At 40.7% G+C, this 22,586-nt stretch overlaps 4 protein-coding genes across 4 annotated transcripts in view; 1 reads left to right on the plus strand and 3 right to left on the minus strand.

Annotated features, from left to right (window-relative positions):
- The window catches only part of LOC6048682 (rab11 family-interacting protein 4B), a 182,010-nt gene extending 173,971 nt beyond the window's left edge, over positions 1 to 8,039 (minus strand). Inside the window, exons 1-3 of the mRNA XM_038251558.1 lie at positions 7,770 to 8,039; positions 2,714 to 3,090; positions 2,588 to 2,672 (exon numbers count right to left, since the gene is read on the minus strand). The gene's annotated coding sequence lies outside the window, so the exon portion shown is untranslated. The remainder of the gene's footprint in view (positions 1 to 2,587; positions 2,673 to 2,713; positions 3,091 to 7,769) is intronic.
- A 4,921-nt stretch (positions 8,040 to 12,960) lies between these two features.
- LOC6048680 (dynein regulatory complex protein 11) lies at positions 12,961 to 16,782 on the plus strand. The gene is made up of 5 exons (XM_038256082.1): positions 12,961 to 13,584; positions 13,669 to 14,353; positions 14,409 to 15,501; positions 15,560 to 15,644; positions 16,602 to 16,782. The coding sequence occupies exons 1-5, from the start codon at positions 12,988 to 12,990 to the stop codon at positions 16,725 to 16,727; spliced, it is 2,586 nt and encodes an 861-aa protein (XP_038112010.1). The 5' UTR covers positions 12,961 to 12,987; the 3' UTR covers positions 16,728 to 16,782.
- LOC6048679 (N-acetyltransferase eco) lies at positions 16,775 to 21,623 on the minus strand. The gene is made up of 4 exons (XM_038256084.1): positions 21,333 to 21,623; positions 20,090 to 21,274; positions 17,295 to 18,243; positions 16,775 to 17,237 (listed from the first exon to the last, which is right to left on the minus strand). Exons 1-4 carry the CDS (start codon positions 21,586 to 21,588, stop codon positions 17,036 to 17,038), a joined length of 2,592 nt encoding a protein of 863 aa, XP_038112012.1. The 5' UTR covers positions 21,589 to 21,623; the 3' UTR covers positions 16,775 to 17,035.
- An 11-nt stretch (positions 21,624 to 21,634) lies between these two features.
- On the minus strand, positions 21,635 to 22,345 carry LOC6048678 (BLOC-1-related complex subunit 7). The gene is made up of 2 exons (XM_038256083.1): positions 22,270 to 22,345; positions 21,635 to 22,213 (listed from the first exon to the last, which is right to left on the minus strand). Exon 2 carries the CDS (start codon positions 22,204 to 22,206, stop codon positions 21,889 to 21,891), a length of 318 nt encoding a protein of 105 aa, XP_038112011.1. The 5' UTR covers positions 22,207 to 22,213; positions 22,270 to 22,345; the 3' UTR covers positions 21,635 to 21,888.
- Between the last annotated feature and the right edge of the window lie 241 nt (positions 22,346 to 22,586).

Raw genomic sequence — 22,586 nt, forward strand, 5'->3', positions numbered from 1 at the left:
GCAAGTGAATTTGGACTTAAGGGTCAACAATTACAGAAATTTAAAACTTAAATATAATAATGATAATTTTACATAGAAACCCACACAATTTTGGTGTCTTCAAAAGTTGCCATAATCGTGAACCACCCTAATTTTCAATCAAACCAAAAGTTGCTCCTTTTTGCCTTCCTCACCTCAGAGGCAAGGCTATAAAATCACTCGAAAAATGAACTTCTTAAATACGACTCCTAGATATACCTTCACGTATACCTATAGACTCAGAATCAAATTCTGACCAAATGTCTGTGGGGATGTGTGTAGATATGATTTTTTTTCCACACGATTATCTCAGAACTAGCTGAACCGATTTTGGCCGGATCCGCCTTATTCAGTTCGTTTTGGGCTCCCCTAAGACCCTATTAAATTTTATTCTGTTTAGTGAAGTACTTTTAAAGTTATGCCAAGAAAAAGTTTTTTTGTAGCTACAAAAAAGGGTGATTTTTGCATAACCAAAAAGGCCGTGTCTTTTTGCTTACGCGCGAGAGTCGCGCAGCATGCGTAGAGATTTTGGTCTGAACACGCGGGGGATTGGCAGCCACACCCCCTTGCATGCGTATCGCCCGATTACCACATTGCTTAAGCAGTGTCTGCGTCTCTTCTGGAAAAAATCTGTATTAATTATGTTGATGCATCAGTTTGTCTCGACAAAGATTTACACGAACTTTTTCCTGAAATATATAACTCATGAGACTTTTCTCCTTTATTTTGGAGAGTTGGTAAAAAAAAGAATTGAAAGTCAATAATTATAAAATAATAAATAAAAAAAAATTAAAAAAATTAAATAAAATAAAAAAAACTCTTAAATTAATTTGTAAATACAACCTAAAATACAACATGGATGCGAGGAAGGCACCAACCACCTTAAGGTGGATTAAGTAACGTTTGATTTGTAACAACTCTTCTGAAAACACCAAAGCTCCAAAACTTCACAATTTTTCGGAAAATCAATTTTCCACTTGATGGACCATTGTGCAATGTTGCTGTCGTTTGTTTTGTTTCGTTCGTTTTTTTTTGTTCGCTGTGTTTTTTTTTGTTCGTTTCTAAAACGTTCAACTTCTCGCGAACGGGCAATTCTGGCTCGCGAGAAAGCCCGTTCGCGAGCGGAGGAGAGCACGGGCAATCGGTGAGTTTCTCTCGGCAGCTCGAGACTCGCGGCGAGAACTCGAGAGAGAAAATTTTCTCGCGAGGGCGCGATAATACCAACACTGCTGAAGTGTTAAAAGGTAGCTGGGGTGGCCAGCTATGTTTTTGCACTTCGAGTTTTGTGAAAAAGTTTCCTGAAGCAGGACAATTACCAAAACAGTATAAAAACTGTCAAAATGCTTATCCGTCCTTTTATCGTGTTGCTCCAGATTTTAAAACTCAAATAGATGTTAAAATAGTGGTTTATGCAACAAGTTGCAACATGATAATTTTTCTACAAGAGTATTTATCCAGCAAGGCTCTACCGAGTAGATTTAAAACGACGACTAGTGAAAACAAAGAGTTTTGCAACGAGTTGCATTAACATTTCTTTTGCGATTTCGAAAAACACTTGAATAAGATGTTTCAGTGAAAATTTAATTGTTTAACTCAAATACCAAAACACCGTCAAAAAATTTGTTTTGTTGAATTTTTCAGCACTGAAATTAGTGCAGTAGAATGACAGGAAAAACATACCTAATTGTAAAAATGACAGTTAGCAAACGACTTATTTTGTTGATTCCTCTAAAAAAAGTTGTGATAGCTAGATTGGCAAAAAAATCAAATAGATTAAAATAACCTGTTCTGTTTAGTAGCCGTGTAATGGATAAATTAACCTACATCTTAATTTCCAACATTGAATATTGAATATTGATTTGGTTGCACATTTCGGAAATCCAATTTATAACCAATGTAATTTGTTAAAATTGAAAGAAACTGAACGCGAATCAACACATCTCGCAAACAAGACTAAATCTGCTGATTCATACCGAACACATTCCAAAGGAAACCAAACCGGTTTTGCAAACTTCAGCACGCTCATAACTTCCACTTCGCAAATGACTCCAGACCTGGAACCATCCGGATCCTAATTCCCAAGCAGAGAAGAGGTTCCACCATAATGCTCCACGCGACTCAATATAGGTCAGCACGTGAGCTGGAATTTCTTGAACCCAGTTCAGCATTTCCCACTCACGTGACACGAACCCGGAAGTGGTCGTATATATACTTCTTTTGCCACTTCTTCTGCGGACCCCTTAATTCACCCTTTTCACTTGCAGCGTCGGTGTCGAGGGTCACATTGAGAGTTCACCATGGCGAATTCCTGCACATGAAACCCACATGATGGGGAAGCCCAAATCTTCCCGCATACATATGCAAAACATTCATGTTTGGTGTAAGGTAGGATACGAATACATTGAAAAGTTGGTCTTTTGATCGAATGTCGTTTCGTTGAATTTTGGTTCAAATTCCGTGGTTAGACCTTTAGACATTTTCGGTGAAATGGCATTCGGTGAATAAATTTGCTCTTATTAGGAACCCCCAGCAATCTCTCATCAACACAAAGAACAAAAAACACACTCACCTTGGTCTATGCTAACGGTGTATGAAGAAGAATTTCAAATAAGAAATGGCTGCGCAGAGCCAACACCGCGGAGTCTCGTCGAGGAGAAGTAGTTTTTCAACCTTTTTTTCTTTTTCTTGCTGAAGATGTATTGGTGTTGCGCTGGGCTTTACTTTGGGCTTCTCTTCGCCGTCTCGACGATCAGGTTTCGCAACGTGGCTTAGCTGGTGTGAGTGCTGTTGAACTTCTTTGACCAGCGCACTAAGCCTCTTCCCAGCAGGTATGAACCTTCCCTTTTGGAATTGACTTTTTCAACTCCCTGTTGTTGCACTGTAGATGGGGTTGAAGCTTCAAGTGTTGGGATTCTCTTCCTTTGATCACTTCTAGCTGGTTCTTTTCAGATTCGCAAATCACCGCACTTTTTGTTACCTTTTTGTGTAAAACTCAATCACCTTTTTTGTTGCAAAGAACACTTTTTCAATACTGATCACTTCTTCCAAATGGACGGAGAACCTTCGCTGCACCTTACAGAAGAAAAAAACGAAACAATTGATTGAGCAATTAAAATCGAATGAACACCGGTTTTTCAGACGTTCTACAAGCGATTCTTCTCTCGAATTCGAAGGTTTCTATTATTAGGCCACACAATCTGCGCAATGAACAAAGAATCGACGACGCACTTTGAACCACCCAAAAACTTTAGCTTAATCTTTACCAGGCAGAGAGTCTTCGCAGAGATCTAAAGCAAACGGCTTGATTCACTCTGACAGATTGGTGTCAGACCGATTCACCACTTTCCAAGGGTCGCTGAGATCGTGACGGGAGTTTTTTTTTCAGGGAGGAGGGCTATTAAAGTTAAGTTTGGTTATTGCAGTTTGGTTTGGATCTCTCAATGGGGTGACGGCTTGATTTGGGGTGTGGATTATCATGAGGAGTGACGTTCCCTATTAATTTAACAATTTGGAACAAAATGATCACAATCCCTACATCTGCCCATCTATGAAAAAACGGCTATTACAATCCTGACTCCGAAGATCATCCGAAGGCCTTGGAAAAAATCCACTTTGGATAACCTAATATTCGGATAATCAAATCTTCAGATAAACGAATCACGAAAAGTTCTTTTTCCGTTGTTTTATTTTTTGAAGTACAACCCCTAAACTACTCTAAAATGGTTTAAATTTCATAGATTCAAGATGGCGGCCAAAATGGCTATACAGTCCAGACTCGATTATCCGAAGGTTTGTATGGGACTTCGGAAATTCAAAAGACGAATAAAAAATGTCATTTTTATTTTTAGCATCAAATTCGAATTCTACGCCCCATTTTAGTCAAATTTGGATGGTTGATTGCGAATTGAAAGAAAAAATGTATTTTTCCAAGTATTTTTCAATATTTATTCAGCGCCAATTTGGCCGCCATCTTGGATTTGAAAATTCTAAATCACTTCAGAATAGTCAATGGGTCATACTTTAGCTCAACAATCAAAAAAAAGAAAACGAAAAAAAATCGTGAATCGATTATCCGATGTGGAATTTAGCCAAATCCTTCAGATAATCGAGTCTGGACCAAGTTAAAATGTTTTTTTATCTTCTATTTCATAAATTATTCAATTCTGAAGCAACCCGGTTGCAAAACACTCAAACATTGTTGTAAATCCTTTCTCAAACACTATAGACCATAAGTCTTTAAAATTAAATTAAGAGTTTGAACTTATTTTTTTTTCTATAATTTCAATAAAATGACAAAATAACAAATTAAATTTCTTTAGATCATTCAAAACAATTCAATTAATTACTTCAATAAACCAAACATTTACCCTCAGTTCAGCGCTGCTGCAATACTTAGCTTTCTAATGTAAGTAGTCCTTTCCTAAATTCCAAAACCGCAGAAAAGTCACTGGATAAACCCGTGTACGATTTCCGAGCGGAACAAAAGCGAAAAGTACAATGGTTCATTCACTAAGTTGACGAAACAAACCAAACAAGGCAAATATAAATAAAACTTGTATCCACACTTTTACACACAGGTTGCACTACTATTACCAACGATTCTGGCCAAACGCTAACACACACTCTCAACAGAACGCAAACTTACAAGATCGCTAGTGAGAGCGGCAAGATATGCGCTGCCGTTCTCGACTAAAAAATGTACTGGTGACGAATGGTTTGGTCACGTCTTCTCTACACAATGCTGGTTGAGAATGCACATTTATACACCTGTGATCACAAACACACTCGTACACTTTAGCACGTGAATTTGGCGTGGATCGTTGAGTTTAGTCACTTGATCGCGCATAGCTGACTTGATTCAAAACACACACAAGGACAGTAGGTTAAACAGCTGAGTTATAAACTATTTTGACAATACAATTCGTGCGACCGGGACGTCAATGATTTACAAGTGCAAATGGCAAATATGGGTTGTAAATTGCGTTCAATGAATAATGCAGCAAAGCAGTAAAATTTAATGCCATTCAATTAAAACGACATGATTGAGTAGTGAGTTCGCAGTCAGAGACATTAATGCTGACTGACATTTAGCAGACAAGCTTGAAGACTTCCGCCAATCGGTCACCCAAAATTTGGGGCATATTAGCTTTTGGTAATGTGAACTGAGTATCATAAACAGATTGATGCTATTATTTTTCGATAAACCCTTTACTCATTCTTTTTTACCTGTGTTTGTTTACTCTTTCAATCTTTCTGGATAAAAAATAATTATTTTTGGTTGTTGTCTTTTATCATAATTTAATATGTACTTATCGCATTATAAACTTGTTATTACTAGAGTATGGAATTCATAAATTCAATTCGATTGTAATAAGAACAGCAGTGCGTGGCCGAATGGTTACGCTGTCCGCTTTGTAAGCGGATGATTCTGGGTTCGATTCCCATCTGCTCCAACCTTCCATCGGATGAGGAAGTAAAATGTCGGTCCCGGCCTTGGTTGTTGTCAGGCCGTTAAGTCATTCCAGGTGTAGGAGTCGTCTCCATGCCATAAGTACAAACAACACACCAAACCAAGCCTACTCCGGTGGAATCGCTGGCGGCGGTTGGACTCGCAATCCAAAGGTCGTCAGTTCAAACACTGGGGTGGAAGGTTCCTTGGAGTAGAAAGAGGTTTGGGTGCCCTCCCCATTCAAGCCTTCGGACTCCTAGGTTCGAGCAGAAACTTGCAATAGAGACCACAAAAGACCCGGGGGTCGTTAATGTGGATGGTTTGTTTGATTTTTTTTTTTTTTTTTTAAGAACAAATAACAATCATTTTTAAGACACACGATAAATTTAGTTTAGATGGTTACTTAATCGCAATTTTAACAGTATCTAATAAAAAGTATTCTTTTTATTAGTTGTGTAAAAGACGAAGATGTAAACAAGTAGTCCATCTTAGTCTTAACTAATTAAACAACCACTGACGTGAGCAAGATGAACTGTTTGTATATAATATTAACTCCAACAAATTGTAGAGTTTACAAAAATGTATCAAAAAATGGTTCTGATGTAAAACTATGATGATAAAGAAGAAAATTAAAATATAAATAAAAATATGGTCGAATTTGTAGGCTATCCTTTCTAGATATTGATTTGGATGAAAAAAAATTGTCCAATTTCGATCATATTTTTGCAATCAAATAGTTCAGCTAATACTTTGCAGTTTCCTGGAACTAAAACTGATTTTGTTTTATAAATCTTTTGTAATTCTATAAATTATCTACCTGTAATTTCTCAGCAACAAAATGTGAATGAATATCTCTGAAAATGAGAACGTGTTAAAATGCACATCAAACAGCCCAAGATCCTCGCTATAATATGACATTCCAAAGTGTCCAAAACTTTCTCGAGAAAATAATAATGTCCGTGAGCTTGAGATGTAAATAAACTTTGCAAAAAAAAACCTTTCTTTGTCGGAGAAAACCAGTTATTTTTTATTTGCTGACAGAGTGTCAAAAAAGTAACAAGATGACAAACTACATAAATCATTAGATAAATAATTTTCAAATTCTACTATTATTTTAAAAGAAATGCATTAAAAATTTCAAAAATATGCATAAATAAATGACCTGACCTAAAGTTACAAATGTTGAAACAAATTTTCAATTCTAAATCTCGACAAAAAAAAACTCAATAGAAACCCCAATAATCCCATAAGGAAGCCACGAGTGGCAGTCAATAGTCGATACAAACAATAAAATTCCATCCTCACAAATTAGCACAGCCACAGCGGCAATGCAATTTTGAAGACGCCGCCGCCTACGACATGGGAGAAGAAGTTGTAAAGCACTCTTTCCGACTAGAGACCCTAAATAGGGAGACTGGTCTAAGCTTGCTAAATCGATCTGGCAACGTATGTTTTGAGCTTGGCAACACTGATAAGTTTTGCTGGGCGTAAAGGCAAATGCTCGTTTGGATACGTCAAACTCGCGTCTGTTTGGGTACGTCAAATTCACTTCGTCCAGTCTCCCTATTTAGGATCTCTATTTCCGACCACTCTCCACCACCCCCACCATGCGTCCATCACCCCAACGATCCAAACGCCACCTTCACACACACACAAACACACCGCTGCTACTGAATGGGGGGAAAACAACGCGACGACGACCCGCGATCATGCCCGTTATTCACTCAATTCCTCTTTGTTTTTGCTTTCCTTCTTCCTCTTTTAACCTTTCTTTTCTTGAATCATCTTTCGATATCGTTACTTTTTCTTCTTTTCGGCACGGAAAATGCGCTTATGTAGGCTACCTGTAGGAAAAGTCACTTTTCCTGCTTTTGTTTAGCACTAGTTGGGCACTAACACCAGTATTAGTACACCTCTAACACCTGGACTACCAATGAAAGAGAAAAATAGATCTGAATTTCTTATTAATGTCGTACTACAGTTACGCAAAACGTTTTCAGAAACAGCTATGCAACTTGTTTATGGAAAAACTATACAACTTGACTTAGGATAGTCAAGGTGTTAGGGTGCCCACTAGTGGGTGGATCTAGCGTTGTTTTGATTCGTTTTGGTGGTGTCGTGATATCCAAAGTGATGTTGAACAATGTATTGTTATTTTCCTGGATTGCACAAACACTAATACGCACACACACGCAAATCCCCTCACAAGCGGAACATTCCGCTACCCATTGATGGTCACGTCAGTCGTGTGACAGGTCACGATTGGCTTAAATTATGAACATCAACAAGATGTTACACTCACTTCCAAGACCTTTTGCTTCCTATTTTTTAAGTATCACTGCCGCCCGACGAGCTTATGTCGCGTACACACTAAATTGATACGCGCGCGTCGATCTGCGGACTATTATTACACCAGCACGGGCGTAAGGTATATTTGGAGGTATTGAAGTAAAACAACAAAAAAAAAGAACGCCACAATAGAGCGACCGATACACACACACACGCTGCGATAAAAACGAAATAAAAATGCACAAAACGCGCGCGAGTCGACGAACGAACTGACCTCCACGAGAGACGAACTAATACTGAGCATAGAGAGAGTCCAACACGATCGTCGATCGTGTCGTGTACGAGTTTCTCCCTTTTTTCAATTCTCTCAAAGTTTTGTCTCTCAGGGGTCATTCAAAAGTTATGATATTTTTTTCTATATTTTAACCTTTTGTACCGTAAACCGGGGTGACTTTGATAGGATTTCAATTTGTTTTTGGAATATTTTCCAACAGATAAGGTTTTTCTCAAAATTATTTTTATTAAAACATGTACTGGGGTAGGCCACACAAAGTCCATGCACTATTTTGGAAAAAAAGTTTTTTCAATAGTGTTTAAAAAAATAATAACGTTAAAAATTCTTAGTTTATATTCCGGGGTGACTTTGATAGTCATAGTTTTTCTTGTTAAAATCATATTTAAGATGTTCAAACTTTATTTGTACGTTAAATTTACCATCACTAAAGTATTATCCTTGGCAAGATATTTTAACATTCTGCGGTTCTAGAGAGCGTCAGTCTGGCTACTGCGCAAAGTGCGGCCGTCTGTTCTGAACTGTTGGTTGGCTGCGACTATAAAGCGCACTTTGATCAGCGCAACGCATTTTACGATCACGTGTCACTTCAAGGTACCAAAAACCAGCATGGCATCCCGAGCATGCTTTGCTTATTTCAGATTTTTTGCAGCCACGTGACTTATTCAGATATGAAATCAAGCATGTTGATCGAGCATGTCAACAATTGAGCCTACTAAGGGACCTCTGCGATTTCCGCAACGGCGGGATACGATCGCAGCGGAATGATAATTAATCCTGATACCCGCAATAGCTAATATAGTTTTTAAGAAAAAAAAAATCAATGTTTATATTTAGTTAACTAAGTTCATAAGCTTTTTAACAAAATACATATAAATTTCAGGTAAAATTCCAGACTTTTTTTTGATTAGGTCCTATAAACATATGAAACACAATAGCTTATTGGACCTTTTCAAAAAAAACTCAAGAATTGTTAAAAAGTCAGAATTTTGCCTGAAATTTGTTAAAACTAGTTTTGTTTATAAAATTATCGATTTATATTGCAATTAATATTGAATTTGAAGCACGAATCACAAGTTTTCACATTTTACATGAAATTTGTTCAACTGAAAATAAGCATAAGCATAAGCATAAGCATAGGTGCCCACCCGCAGTTGCTACTCCGTTATTGACCAGGACCTCCAGAAGTTACATCCACGAGCCGTGGAAGATGAGTGGGTGCTATCTTTCCTCGCTTCGCAACTTCTCAAAGGCCCCTATCATGCTGATCAATACCGGCGCCGGCCACGACCAGTGGTAGGGTCACGGGGAAGTGGATGGGAATGTTAGTCCGATACTTGAGTGATAGAGACCGCCCAATCGACTGCTTCTCCGACAAAGTATCACATGAGTTTTGAGGGGGTTAGTAGATGGGTATGAGGTCAGGATTCACGAGTGGCAGTGATGTGACCATGAGCATTTTGTTTATCGGTTGAAAAATTTAAATCTTAGGCAGCCGGCTGCGGAAAGATAAATTATTGATTAGTTAGAAAGTTTTTTTTTAATCGAACGCGTGCCAACCGAGCAGTAGTGCTATGGGCTGGACTTATCAGTATATTTTTACTAATTGTACAATTTAGATAACGCGTGCAAATTTCAAAAATAGTAAATAAAAAACGCTTAACTTTTCATAAAATCGATAGTTTGATGAGTTAATACTAGAACTGCCAGTTGGAATAAATTATGACGATCCACGATTATCAACAAAAAGAAAACAGGACACTACGTAACCGATTCTAATGAAATTAAAACAATAACATAAACGAACTAAACCGGCGGCGTGCCTTCCAATCAACGATGATAAAAGAAGGACTTATGAAAAATAAAATATCAAATGAAAGGCTCGGAAAACACGTTGCAGAGTAACCGCGAGGTCTCGCTACTCACAATCGAATAAAAAAAATGCAAAAACGCGCGCTAATGGTCTATCCTATATGTCAGCACAAAAAAAAACATACCAAAAAAGCACATTTTAATCGCGCGATTCTTTTTCAACTGTCTACGATTCTTTTTTCGCTCCACTTTGTGTGCCTCTGCGGCGCACACACACACCGATGAAACCTCTCGAACATTCGGAACTCTTCCTCTTTCCGCAATCGTCCCACTTCACCACAATAACGCGCCCGAAACGAAGCAAACCAAAAAAAAGAACTTTTCAATCGCGCGATTCTTTTTCAACTCCAACTCTGAAATTTGTTCAACTGAAAATGCTTATAAACTTGGTGATTTTTTTTATTGTGTTTCAAAAACACATATTATTTTTTATTTACAAACTTATTTAACCTTCTCCTAGTGGAAAATTGTCCAAGGAATCCGAAAATGCATTCCGTTTTCCGATTCAAAATCATGTTCATTGAGAAAATCATGACACTTTGAGAAGTTTAAAATAATGACTTTCATCAACATTTTCTTAACTATAGTTAACTAACTTTTTGAACTTTTCAAAATTTTATGAAAAGTTCTTCTTGAGGTACTTTGAACACTTCTCTACCACAATCAGTATGATTCTTAACCATTCCGTAAGTATTTTAATTGTACTCTTCATTTTGCGGAAAAATCGCGAACCTATCAAAGTCACCCCGTTTTACGGTACATGATTTAAAAAAATTACTTAAAATTAACCGCTTCACAATGTTGTTAATATCTTTGAAAGAAAATATAATTCAACCAACAAAATTCATGAACGACCCCCTTCGTCACTTGCGCACCATCATTGTATGCTGCTGCACTTGAATGCTTTTATGTTGCTCTCCACAAATAAGAGCGGAGAATGCACTTGATGCCCACTTGCCCATGTTTGTGCTGAAAAAAAGAGAACGAGAGAGCATAGAAATACCAACACACCAACAACGCAATCGGAGCTTTTTTAGTGCTCTCTTCAATGAGTACATGCCGGTGAATGAGAAAAGCTTTCCGCGAAAGCTACTGCGCACGCACACACTGCTGTGAATGGAGAAGCGATGAATTGAAACCTGTTGCACCTGAGAGAGAGAGAGAAATAGAGGTGGAGTATTGTGCGTTGCCATTAGAAAAATATCATGTTCATAGCTTAATTACAGAAATAATTCGAATTTCTATAATTCATCACACATTATAGTGACATTTTAAAAAATGTTTAAAAAAGATACATTTTTTAACATCTATTGTTCAAAGTCATCAAAGTCATCATTTTGCGACCCAATTATAGCCAAATTTAAAAGGTTGATTGCCTTTTAAATTACCAAAAGCATTTTGTCAATATTTCATCTCCGCCATTTTGGCCGCCATAAGTGATTTTAAAATTCTAACATAACAGATTTTAAAATTCTTCTCACTTCCTTCAAAATCAGCTCAAAAAATCAGATGACCAAAAACGTTCGGGCAAACACAATATTTTTTTCAATTATAATCTTCAAAATTTTAAAGGAGATTTAAGCCATTAGCTGAGATAAATTTTAAATGAATTCCTCTGCGTTTAAAACTATATTTTAGCATGTTCCAGTTTATTCACATATCAATTTGAATTTGAGTGAATTTGCAATGACAGTACCGCAAAAAAATCGATCTAATCTAATCTGACACAAATGCAGCCAGTCCGATGAAAGCATGTTGGAAAGTCTTGCGATAAGATTACGCACCAAGCACTTTTCTTGTCATTATGAATAATTGCAGTACATTCGAAAACACCCGAAAATGTATTACAAAAATTAAAGCGGCCAGCCCTACTGCGTTGTGTTTACCGCAGAGAGGATTCGGAGATCGGATCACATTTCACAGAATCTACAGGGGAGGAAGGATGCGTGGACATTCCGTACCAAACGCTCCGATTCAGTTGTGGTTGGGTGTGTGTAAATATGCCAAATAATTATATTTTAAGTGGGGCTAGGGTTTCGTGGACATGGAGAAATGGAGATTGGGTAAATGGATGATGGAGAGGATATATGTTTCATTTGATAAATAAAATATATTTTAAGGGAGAAAAAGTATCTAGCCAAAAATTATGGAAAGATCTCACCAAATCCAGGATATCTTTAACAAACAGCTTCAATCTTCAACAAAGAAATTTTTTCGTGCAACCGGGATTGGGCACAGCCTGATGACGTCACGATCGTCACCTCCTCTGGGTTCTTGAAATTTCCGTCATCCTCTGCAAACCTCCATACGAGAATTTTCACGCAGAGCTTCACAAGAAATAACTTTTAAAAAATCGATCGGATTTTTTTCCGTTAGATCTTACATTTTTTGAAAACTATTGATTGCAAAACAATTATACGGGTGTATAATGTATTTTCCATATTTTTTTTATCAATTAAATGTTTGCTTGTATTTTAAATTTTCATATCCTATTCAAATATTATCATCTCTGAAATTTTCGAAAAGATTGGAAAATTTTCTATAATTTTACATCAAATTCATTGAAGATTGGACTTATGGTATCAAAGTTCACTCACAAGCAAGAACAGGAAAAACATGTTTTTTGAATGTTAAGAAAATAGCGGGCGGAATCGCTTGCATTTGCAATGTCCGCAAAATCCTAAGCTCGCTAATTCAATCGTTTTCAAAATAAAGTTTTCAACAAAAAAAACTTCAAAATCAGTTGTGAGTTGTCGGATTTTTCCAAATTTCGTTGAACCGCACTACTCTCAAACCCCAATTTATTGGAAAAAATTGAAAAAAATGTCATTCGAAACATCTTAAATCATAATCACTTTAATCAAAGTCACCATTGCCCAGAACATTCCCAATCCGTCACATGGCCGCACAGGAAACGATCGCCCGCTTCTGGCTGGCTTCCAAGGCCGAGCTGGAAGATGTCTTGCTGCACGAACAGCTCATCCAGCGCTTCGAACCCACCAAGGAGCCTCGCGTCGCACACGAGGTCATTTCGGAACTGTACTGTCGTTATGTCCACCTGTGCCGGATGTTGGATCGCTGCTACGACCAAACACTGCAGGTCCAAAAGCGCCAGGTCGTCACCGTGCTGGCGGAATCCGCCAACCGGAGGATGATGGAACTGCAACTTAAGATCAAGCAGATGGAGCTGAGTGAGTTCACGTACATTGATGGGGCTTTGCGGGAGCTTCACTTGATACCGGAAGACGTGCAGGTCGTTCGACCGTGCTACTTTCCGCTGGAACGTTCGGAAGAGTTTGTTGCGTTGACATCGAGCCGGAAGTTGGAACCGTTGACGAGCAGTTCAAGCGATGAGTTGAGTGCCAGTGAGGAAAGCGAGGAGGAACCTCCACCGGATCCGCGACGTCCCGTTGTTCGGAGGGATCGGGCTAAGGAGAAACGCGTGGCAGCGCTGAATCTGATTCTTGCCCACGAGAAGGCCCGCTACGCTCGGATCATGCTGTACAACTTCAAAGCTCACCCCAAAAAGTTCTTCGCAAAGCCCCGGGAGGATGCTATACTGGACTTTCACTACGAATTCTACCATCGACCGGATCAGTACATGTTGATTCCGGTGAAGCGAACGGTGTTCACCTGGGACTACCGGCTGAAGAAGAAGGACGTCGTGGACTTTCCTTACTACCGACCCCCTGGTTGGGTTGAAGAAGCCACTGTGGAAAGTAAGCCGAGATTGGTAGCGGAAGTAAAGGCAGAGCAAGCCGTTGAAGAAGTTGAGGAAGAGGAAGACAACACGGAGGAGCTGATCGAGCTGATGATCAACAATCGAGCGGCACGACGGATACAGCGGTACTGGCGAAAGTACCAGGAGCGCAAGCGATTGATCCGCGAGCGGTACAAAAAGTCTGCTTTTTTAGGAATGATCGATGAGATGGAGCGTGGTCCTGATTTGGGTGCACGAATCGACCAAGCGGAAGCTGAACGGAGAAAACGCAAGCTGGAGTTTGACGAGGCGTTTGTGCAAGCGATAAAAGATGAAAAGGCGAGAATTTTGCAGCAACGTGGTCCGTGGATCATGGAGGACATCTCGGATCATATTCGGGCGTGGTTCCGGGATTTCTACGATCACGCACACGCCTTCGATCGGTATCCGGAGATTTGGGAGGGTGGCACGTTGCTGGTAATCCGTGGTGAAACCATGACACCAGACGAGTATTTGAAGGAGCAGGAGCGAAAGGCGCTGGAGAAGAAGAAAAGCGCCGAGCAGAAGAAGAAGGAAGCGGAGGCGCGGAAGAAGTTGAAGGAGAAGGAAAAGGAGAAGCGGCTGGCGGAGAAGGAAAAGATTAAGGAAATGAAGCGCGAGGAAAAGGCTCGGGAAAAGGCGGAGGGCAAGACGTACGACTACAAGAAGCCGGAGTTTGCGACGAATGCGTATCGTGAGTATGGTTGGTCACAATATGTAACAAGAAATTGATTCGGGTCTCGTTTCAGTAACGATGCAAGAAGCTCTGGCAAGCTACGAGAAAGACTGGTACTTTGTTGACGAGTTGGAAAACAAGGAAGAGCTGCCCATCATGGAGTGGATTACGTTGGACAAGTTCGCTGAAGTTCACCAGGAACTGCGACCCATAGTTGATGAGGTGCTTCGCGCTGAACGTGAACTGCTTCAGAAGGCACTATGCAAGGACAACAAAAAGAAGTACAAGCCGGCAAAGCCCAAGAAAGAAAAGAAGAAGCGTGGCAAAGGAAAGAAGGGCAAAAAGAAGAAAAAGGAAGCTCCGGATCTAACAGCAGATCGAACGACCGATTCCCTCTACGAAGAGCTTGTCGAAAAGAACGTGATTCACACGTACAAGAAGCGTAGCATCGACGACTACATCGGAGACTACAATTACGCGGCGTACGAGAGGAGAAACTTTTTAGATCATGATCCACCGGCGGCGCTGGGTGAAGTTCGGGATATCATTCGCTCCTGGCTCTTTGGAATGGGACCGCTGGCAATTCCAAAGCCGAAATCGTTTTGCCTAATGGGACCTCGCGGTTACGGCAAGACCATGCTGGTGGAAGCCGTCTGTAGCGAAACCGACTCTGTTTTGTTCGACTTAAGTCCCACGATCGTAGCACCGATTCCTCCAGCAGAAATGACCATGTTCCTGCACGTGATCCTCAAGATGGCACGAATCCTGCAACCGACAGTCATCTCCATCGACGAAGCCCACAAAGTGTTCTACAAGAAGGTTCCACCGGACGAGAAGCACCTGGATCCGACGAAGCTGAGCAAGCACCTCCTGAAACATCTGATCAAGAAAATCAAAAAGGAGGAGAAGATACTACTCGTGGGTACGTCCAGCGCACCGTGGCTCGCAAAGATGGGCAAGTTCAAGAAGAGCTTCGAAAAGTTTCTGATTCTTCCAAAGACAGACTACGGCTCGACGCAGCTGCTGTGGAGGCACGCGCTGAACCAGAAGGTTGGGATTGGTAAGGATTTCCCGTTGTCGCCGTTGGCGATGGTCACCAAGGGGTACTCGCCGCAGCAGATCCTGGACTGCGTGAAGCACACGTTGACGATTAGGAGGAGGATGAGGTGAGGAATGGGGGGGTTGGTTTTGAGGTTGGATTTTCAAATGGGGGTTTGATTTCAGACTTGCACGAGAGCCGTTGACTGCAGAAGAGCTGGTGGAACATTTTCTGCAAAAAGTACCCGCCGAGTACCCGATTACGGACAAGGTAAGAACGGTTGATTCGTCAGAGGAGTACGTGCGATGCAATCGCGCTGTGGTTCCCCTAGCAATTGGCGCACCTCACTCTCAACTTGTGATGCTAAGCTTTGTCAGCTTTCCAATCGTACAACTAACCTTGCTCCACTTGCTCAACTTCTTGTATGTCGGACATGACTATCATGACATGACAGGTCGCCAACATGACCGTGCCCAACTTGATGAGTTCCACTCCGATACCTTCCTTCCCAACTGCTTTGTTGTTTTTCAGCTTCTTGATGGCATCTTTATCTTCCCTCCACCTTTCGATCATCTCAAGCTCGTCAGTCAACATTCTCTCGTCCGTTTTCCGTCACATTTCACCTTACGACAGGAAGCTACTCCGGGACTTACTGGGTTTCTTGTAGAACTTACGCGTTCCGTTGGAGCAATACAGCAGTTCCATGTCCTGGCATTCCAACTCGTCCAGGTGACGCTATTTATCATGAAAGACATGGGTTTGCTGTTTTCGCAACTGTTTGTACTTATCCTTGTTCTCACGGATATTACGAAGCAGCCATTTGTCGTACAATGCTTTCTTCTCACGGGTGATCTCCAGCTGTACTTACCGTGGAGGCTGTGCTGGAAGAAGATACTACGTATGGTCATGTTTCGGGTGGTAGCGAAATCGTTAAGTCATAGAAGAGAGTTCTCGTACGTCTACTACTGGGGCTGAACCTTCGAAAACGTCTAGTAATCCGATCATAATATTTAACTTTTTTGACAGCAGCCCAGCCCACGGCAAAACGGGCAAAACCACACCGCGATCACAATATTTACATTTTTGACAGTAGTAGCCGTATGGTTTTGCCGTGGGATGCTGTCAGGAAACTTGACGAATAACCGATCTAAACTCATTCTCCCCTTAACCAAGTTGAGCGTTGAAGTCTCCGCTGACGATTTTTAAGTCATGTTTTCTTCCTTCCAGGACTACGACAAATTCCTCAAGTTCTACCGCAAGGCGGACAAGCTGGCCAAGCAGCGCGCCAAGATGATGAAAGCCCGCCAGGAAGCGCTGGCCAAGCTGAAAGCGAAACAGGCCAAGAAGAAGTGATCTCGGGGTGTGATAACTTGAACAGCAAAACGACGTATCGCAAGAAGTTTTGAAAGAACAACGATCAACTAATAATTTTATTGTACATTTGTTTCATCAATGTATGGCCCCTCGTCGTCGGATGGCTTGTTGTAATAAATTGTCAATAGTAAAAAAAGAGATTAAAAATAAAATCAAACTTATTGTCATGATTCGTGAGTGGTCATCGTCGGATGTAAAAACCTGCTAAACCCTTAACAAACAAGAGATTATTAACACAGAGATAATAGAAAAATGTACACAGATTCGAGAAAAGGGGGAAGAGACGTTCACATGTAAATGAGGAAGTCCTTACGCCCGGTGACGCTCTCCGCCAGCCGCTTGCCCGCTTCCGTCGGTGCGCTGAAGGCCACCTCGTCGTAGCTCATGTGATAGCCAAAGACAAAGTGGGATCGCGTGACGGAGAGGAGGGTTCGAGCGATTCCGTTGCCTCGATATATGGGAGAAACCCATATCCGGGAGATTCCGCATCTACAAATTTGAATTATTTTTAGTTTTGCAAACTAATCGGTATGTTGAATCTCCTACCTCGCCGGATAAGTCTCCATTGTGCAGCAATCGATCGATCCCTGAAGACCCTCGATCGTGAGCAACCGGTTGGCCTGTTGCAACGGCTGCGCCACGCAAACGCCCAAAATGACCGATCGCGCCACCGCCAAATACACGATCGACCCCGCCGTCAGCTGGCACGGTTCCACGTAGCCCAGCTCGCGATCCACGACGGCCAGCACCTCCTGCACCTTCTGCAGCTGGTGCCGCCCGTCGGTCAACGTAACGGCCAACACCCGACCGCTGACGTCCCACTCGGGAACCTGCGCCACCGAGATTTCATTGCTCCAACCCCCAAACTTAAGCACATGCAACGAGTTGTGATAGTTCTCGTGAATCAACTCCTCCTCCGGTTCGTGCACCGTGTACATGAGGCCACACTCGGCGCACTGCTGCGCACCGTACTCCTTCTGGCCGGCATCGATCTGGTACTGGTCGGAACCAATCGGACGCCACGTTCGCAGTCGACGCTGTCGCTTCCGGTCAAACAACCCGCCGTATATCTGCTGTTTCGAAGCTTCCGCTTGCGCTACCGTGCGCTGATGATCCTTGTGAAAGATCGGGAACAATTTGTCTGGAACAGAAACAGAAACCTGCGCCATCGGCGCCGGATGATAACCGTCGTTGGACTCCGACGCGGAAGAAGTCATCAGCGGCGACAGTCGGTCAACGAAGATGACGTTCGACTGCACCGGAATCGGTTCGTCGTTGCTGATTTCCGAGTGCAGCAACCCGTCGAAGGTGAGCGTCACCGGTTCCGGTTCGACCGGTGGCAGCAACTCAGACTGTGGAGGATTGCATTCGATGGGGCTGGACCGTTGCTGGTGATCGGTTAGCTTGCTAATGAGGTCGTCCACCTCGAGCTGTTCGCACTCGAAATGGCTGATGAGGTCGTCCACTTCGTGCTGCTCCGACTCGAAGTCGATTTCTGGGGAATGGTAAAACAGAATTGCTGTCAAATCGGTCGTGGTGATTATTGCATTCGATCGTAATAAATATTACGATCGTAATTTCTCGACTCACGATCGAAATTTCTCTGTAGTAAAATTACGACTTACCATCGAGAAATTACGATCGTTATTTAACTGTTGAGAAATCTCGATCATGGATCGAGAAATTACGATCGTAATTTGTTATACCATTTTTTGAATATTTTTTTTATTTAAACAAAATATATTTTAAAAAATACTATCTTACCATAATTTTTTTTAATGTGAAAAATAACAAAATTTAAAAATCTAAATTAATTTCTTTTCATTATTAAACAATTTAAAAAACAAAAAAATCTAAAATTTCACAAAATTCTAAAATTTTATAAATTTCTAAAAAAATTATGAATTTTAAAAATTTCATCAATTCAATAAATTTCATAAATTTTATAAATTTCATAAATTTAATAAATTTAATAAATTTTATAAAATTTCAAAAATTCATAAATTTTATATAAAATATAAAATTTCATAAATTTCATAAATTTCATAAATTTTATTAAATTCATAAATTTCATTAATTTCATTAATTTCATTAATTTTATTAATTTCATTAATTTCATTAATTTCATTAATTTCATTAATTTCATTAATTTCATTAATTTCATTAATTTCATTAATTTCATTAATTTCATTAATTTCATTAATTTCATTAATTTCATTAATTTCATTAATTTCATTAATTTCATTAATTTCATTAATTTCATTAATTTCATTAATTTCATTAATTTCATTAATTTCATAAATTTCATAAATTTCATAAATTTAATAAATATTATAAATTTTATTAAATCAATTAATTTCATTAATAAAATTTATGAAATTTGTGTTATTTATGTATTTTATGAAATTTATAATATTTATTAAATTTATGAAATTCATCATTAATTTCATTAAATTCATAAATTTCATAAATTTCATAAATTTCATAAATTTCATAAATTTCATAAATTTCATAAATTTCATAAATTTCATGAATTTCAAAAATTTCATAAATTTCTTAAATTTCATTAATTTAAATAATTTAATTAATTTAATTAATTTCATTAATTTCATTAATTTCATTAATTTAATTATTTTCATTAATTTAATTAATTTCATTATTTCATTAATTTTATAAATTTCAAAAATTTCATAAATGACAAAAAAAAACAAAAATTTCATTAATTTCATAAATTTTATAAATTTCAAAAATTTCAAAAAAAAATAAAATAAGTATAATTTTTTTTGGTTTTTTAATTTTTTTAAAAAGTTTTAAATAATGAAAATTTTGAAAATTTTTAAAACATTTAAAATTTTGAAAATTTTTGAAACGTTTGAAATTTTTAAGATTTTTAAAAATTTTACAAATATTTATAATTTTTGAAATTTAAAAAAAACATCAAAAGATTACAAATTTATTTTTTGAGTAATTGAATTTAGGGACCATCCATAAACCACGTGGACACTTTTTGGAAATCTCAACCTACCTTTATTTTTTGTTTTATGTTTCTTCTGCTATTGTTTCATAAACGCCATCTTAAACGTCGTTATCGAGCCTGATAATCATGCCCTAAATATAACAGATCTTCTTTCGTCCTTGATACTTTTTTTTAAAGTTTTTTTTTTTAATTTTGTTATTTTATAATTTAAAAAAATATTTTTTTGACGATAGGATGTAATAATCACCACGGGTGCCTTCCGAGCAGTGATGCTATGGCGACCATATTGGAATGGATTGCCGGTATGCCAAACAGGAACGTTTTAAGAATACACAGAGATCAAGTCAATTATTGTCCTACTCACCCTCCTCAAACATTGACTTGAACTTCCGCTTCTTTTGCTCCTTCCCGCCGCTCCTGTTCAGCGAAATCTTCCCGCCCTTCCCCACCGTCGCCGACACCTTATCCGTGACCTTGTACTCGCGCTTGATCCGCCGATTCGAACTCGACTTGAAAAACTTCCTCCCCCCTCCACCGCCGCCACCCCCTTCCGACTTGGCATCGTCATCTTCCTCTGGCTCCGGTTCCGCTTCCTGTTCGCTCTGATCCGACTCGCGGTCTCCGATCAGCTCGGTTAGGTTGGACATCGATCGCGACAGCGACAGCGGCCGAGCCTGTTCGATCGGATTCTTGGCGTTGCGCAGAATCTGCTGGATGCGGGCCAGCTGCTGCTGCGTTTGTCGGTCGTGCGGACTCGACGGAGTCGATTTGCTGCCCGGTTTGAGGTCGAGGGATTTGTTGAGGAGGGAAGAGGTTGTTGTTTCGAGGATTTGGCTGGTGGAGAGCTTTTTGACGGTGGTGTTTTTGGGTTTGGCCGCGGTTGGTTTCTTGATCTTGTGGAAGACGCCCCGGTTGAGACTGCCCAGCCGGATGGAATTGCCACGGTTTTTGGCGGAAGGACGCTTGCGAGGGGGACGACTTCTTGAGGGGGGAGGTGGTGGGACGGGTTTTGGGACCGGTTTGGAGCTGAGTTCAACAGCCGACGAGTAAAAGGACTTGGTTGAGATTGGTCGGATATCGCCGAAGGAGAGCGAAGTTCGTGCCTTGCGTTCGCTGCTGGCGCTCACTTCCGGCGGGGCGTTTTCGTCGGTTGGAGTTGAGGCCGAGTTGCCGCCGGGAAAACTGAGTTTGCGGAAGGAAAGTTTCGGTTCGCGCTTCTGACCGGTGCTGGTTAGCCCAGGTGTTTTTAGGACAAGGTTCTTCTTGTCGACCAGATTCAGGTCAGAACTCATCAGAATGGACAAGCTGTTTGAGTTGGTCTCATCCAACAAGGCACTTTCGGCCGGGGTTCGCATGCGAGGCGTTCCGCTGGGAAACGAATGGCGCGTGTCCTCATCCGTCAGGTGGCTGTTCTCCTTGTCGTAGGACGCGGGTAGGATTTCGTACCGCTCGGAGTGGCAGAATCGACGCTCGTAATCCGGAGAAAGCGAACGGTCACTCTCCGGGGAGGCGTTCCCAAGGATGTTCCGGAAGGTAGTGATGTTAATTGCTGAAAAGAGGACACAAAGTTAGCAAAATGTCTAAAAACGTGTCAAACCGGTTCTCACCCTTCATCGGTCCCCGGCACCGACCCTTCGGACTCTTGCTAAACTTGAGCGGACTCATCGGGCCCAAATCGGCGTCCTCGTCGTTCGTGCTTTCCCCCACAGCTCCACCCCCAAACAGTGACTTCTTTCTGCCGGACATTTTCGGTGTGGGGACATGCTTGGACCGCGTGATCCGACGACCTTCCGGGGTTTCCGGATCGCTTGCCACGCTAACCGCCGAAGTCGCGCCCGGTTCGAAGCTCACCTGCCTCCGCATCGCTGGACCACTCCAGATTTCTTTCGCAAGCAAAACACACCAATCAGATAAGCTTAAACACGAATTTATTCGATTAATTTTAGACAAATCAAAACGAGATCTTTTCGCGCAACTTTGGCGGAACCGAACGTAAACAAAAACCCGGCGGGAACTTTTGACAGATGTTTGAATATTTGAAGCAGTGCGAGTGCTCGCCGCGTGGCGCGCTTCGATCGCCACACTTGTTTACAACCCGAGGGGCTGCTCAACCGCAAACTTTTGTAATCACTCTTTATCGTCTTATCATCAAGACAAATTTTATCATCTTTCCATCGCCCCAACCTGTTCCTCCACATATTCCAGCTTTTCCGCCGCCTGCTGGATTGCCTCGTACTGATAGTTCAGATGCTGGAAAATGATGTCCATTTTGCGCAAATTTTGAATGCTGTTGTCCACCGTGCTCTCGTGATAGGCGAAGTTTTTCGCTGCCTGCATCAGGATTTCGTTCGACTTGGAGCCCCGCACGATTTGGCGAGCCACCGACGAGGCATTGTTCACATTCACGGCAACCCGTTCCGCCAGACGGCGCTTGGAGTCGCTGAACAGGTTCTTCGCGCTGCTGCTGGAGGCGGAGGCCATTTTTTTGCTATAAAAATCGTAAACTTGAATTTGGTTGCTTCGTACACTTTATCACAAACTTACTTTCAATTTAAAATTTATTAAACTGCTCCAAAATCCCTTTTAATGCAAACTTAGAAAATTTATCTTCAGCACTAAAAATTTTCGATCTAAACATCAACAAAAGAACGCCCACCTCCCTTCGATTACCACCCACTTGTCAAACTCAGTCGAGGGAAATTACTGTAACCTGCAGCATAAACGCCACGTTTGCGGACCCCTCGCCCGTTTGTTTTGGAAACAAATTTTGAGGTCGGGAGGAAATCAGCTGGTTTTGGCGGTGCGTGGCTGAGCTGATCGATCCAGCGGGAAGCATTTGTTTTTAGAAAAGTGTTGTGCAA

Source organism: Culex quinquefasciatus, chromosome 2, assembly GCF_015732765.1.
Source record: "Culex quinquefasciatus strain JHB chromosome 2, VPISU_Cqui_1.0_pri_paternal, whole genome shotgun sequence".
Taxonomy (NCBI): Eukaryota; Metazoa; Arthropoda; class Insecta; order Diptera; family Culicidae; genus Culex; species Culex quinquefasciatus.

Coding starts and splice junctions, on each gene's coding strand:
- LOC6048680 (XM_038256082.1), top strand. CDS start 12,988: ATGTTGGATCGCTGCTACGACCAAACACTGCAGGTCCAAAAGCGCCAG. Junction 13,585..13,668: donor GGCTGAAGAAGAAGGACGTC/GTGGACTTTCCT, acceptor GCGGAAGTAAAG/GCAGAGCAAGCCGTTGAAGA. Junction 15,645..16,601: donor AGTACCCGATTACGGACAAG/GTAAGAACGGTT, acceptor TCTTCCTTCCAG/GACTACGACAAATTCCTCAA.
- LOC6048679 (XM_038256084.1), bottom strand. CDS start 21,588: ATGCGGAGGCAGGTGAGCTTCGAACCGGGCGCGACTTCGGCGGTTAGC. Junction 18,244..20,089: donor CAAGTCAATGTTTGAGGAGG/GTGAGTAGGACA, acceptor ACCATTCCCCAG/AAATCGACTTCGAGTCGGAG. Junction 17,238..17,294: donor ATGGAGACTTATCCGGCGAG/GTAGGAGATTCA, acceptor TCAAATTTGTAG/ATGCGGAATCTCCCGGATAT.
- LOC6048678 (XM_038256083.1), bottom strand. CDS start 22,206: ATGGCCTCCGCCTCCAGCAGCAGCGCGAAGAACCTGTTCAGCGACTCC.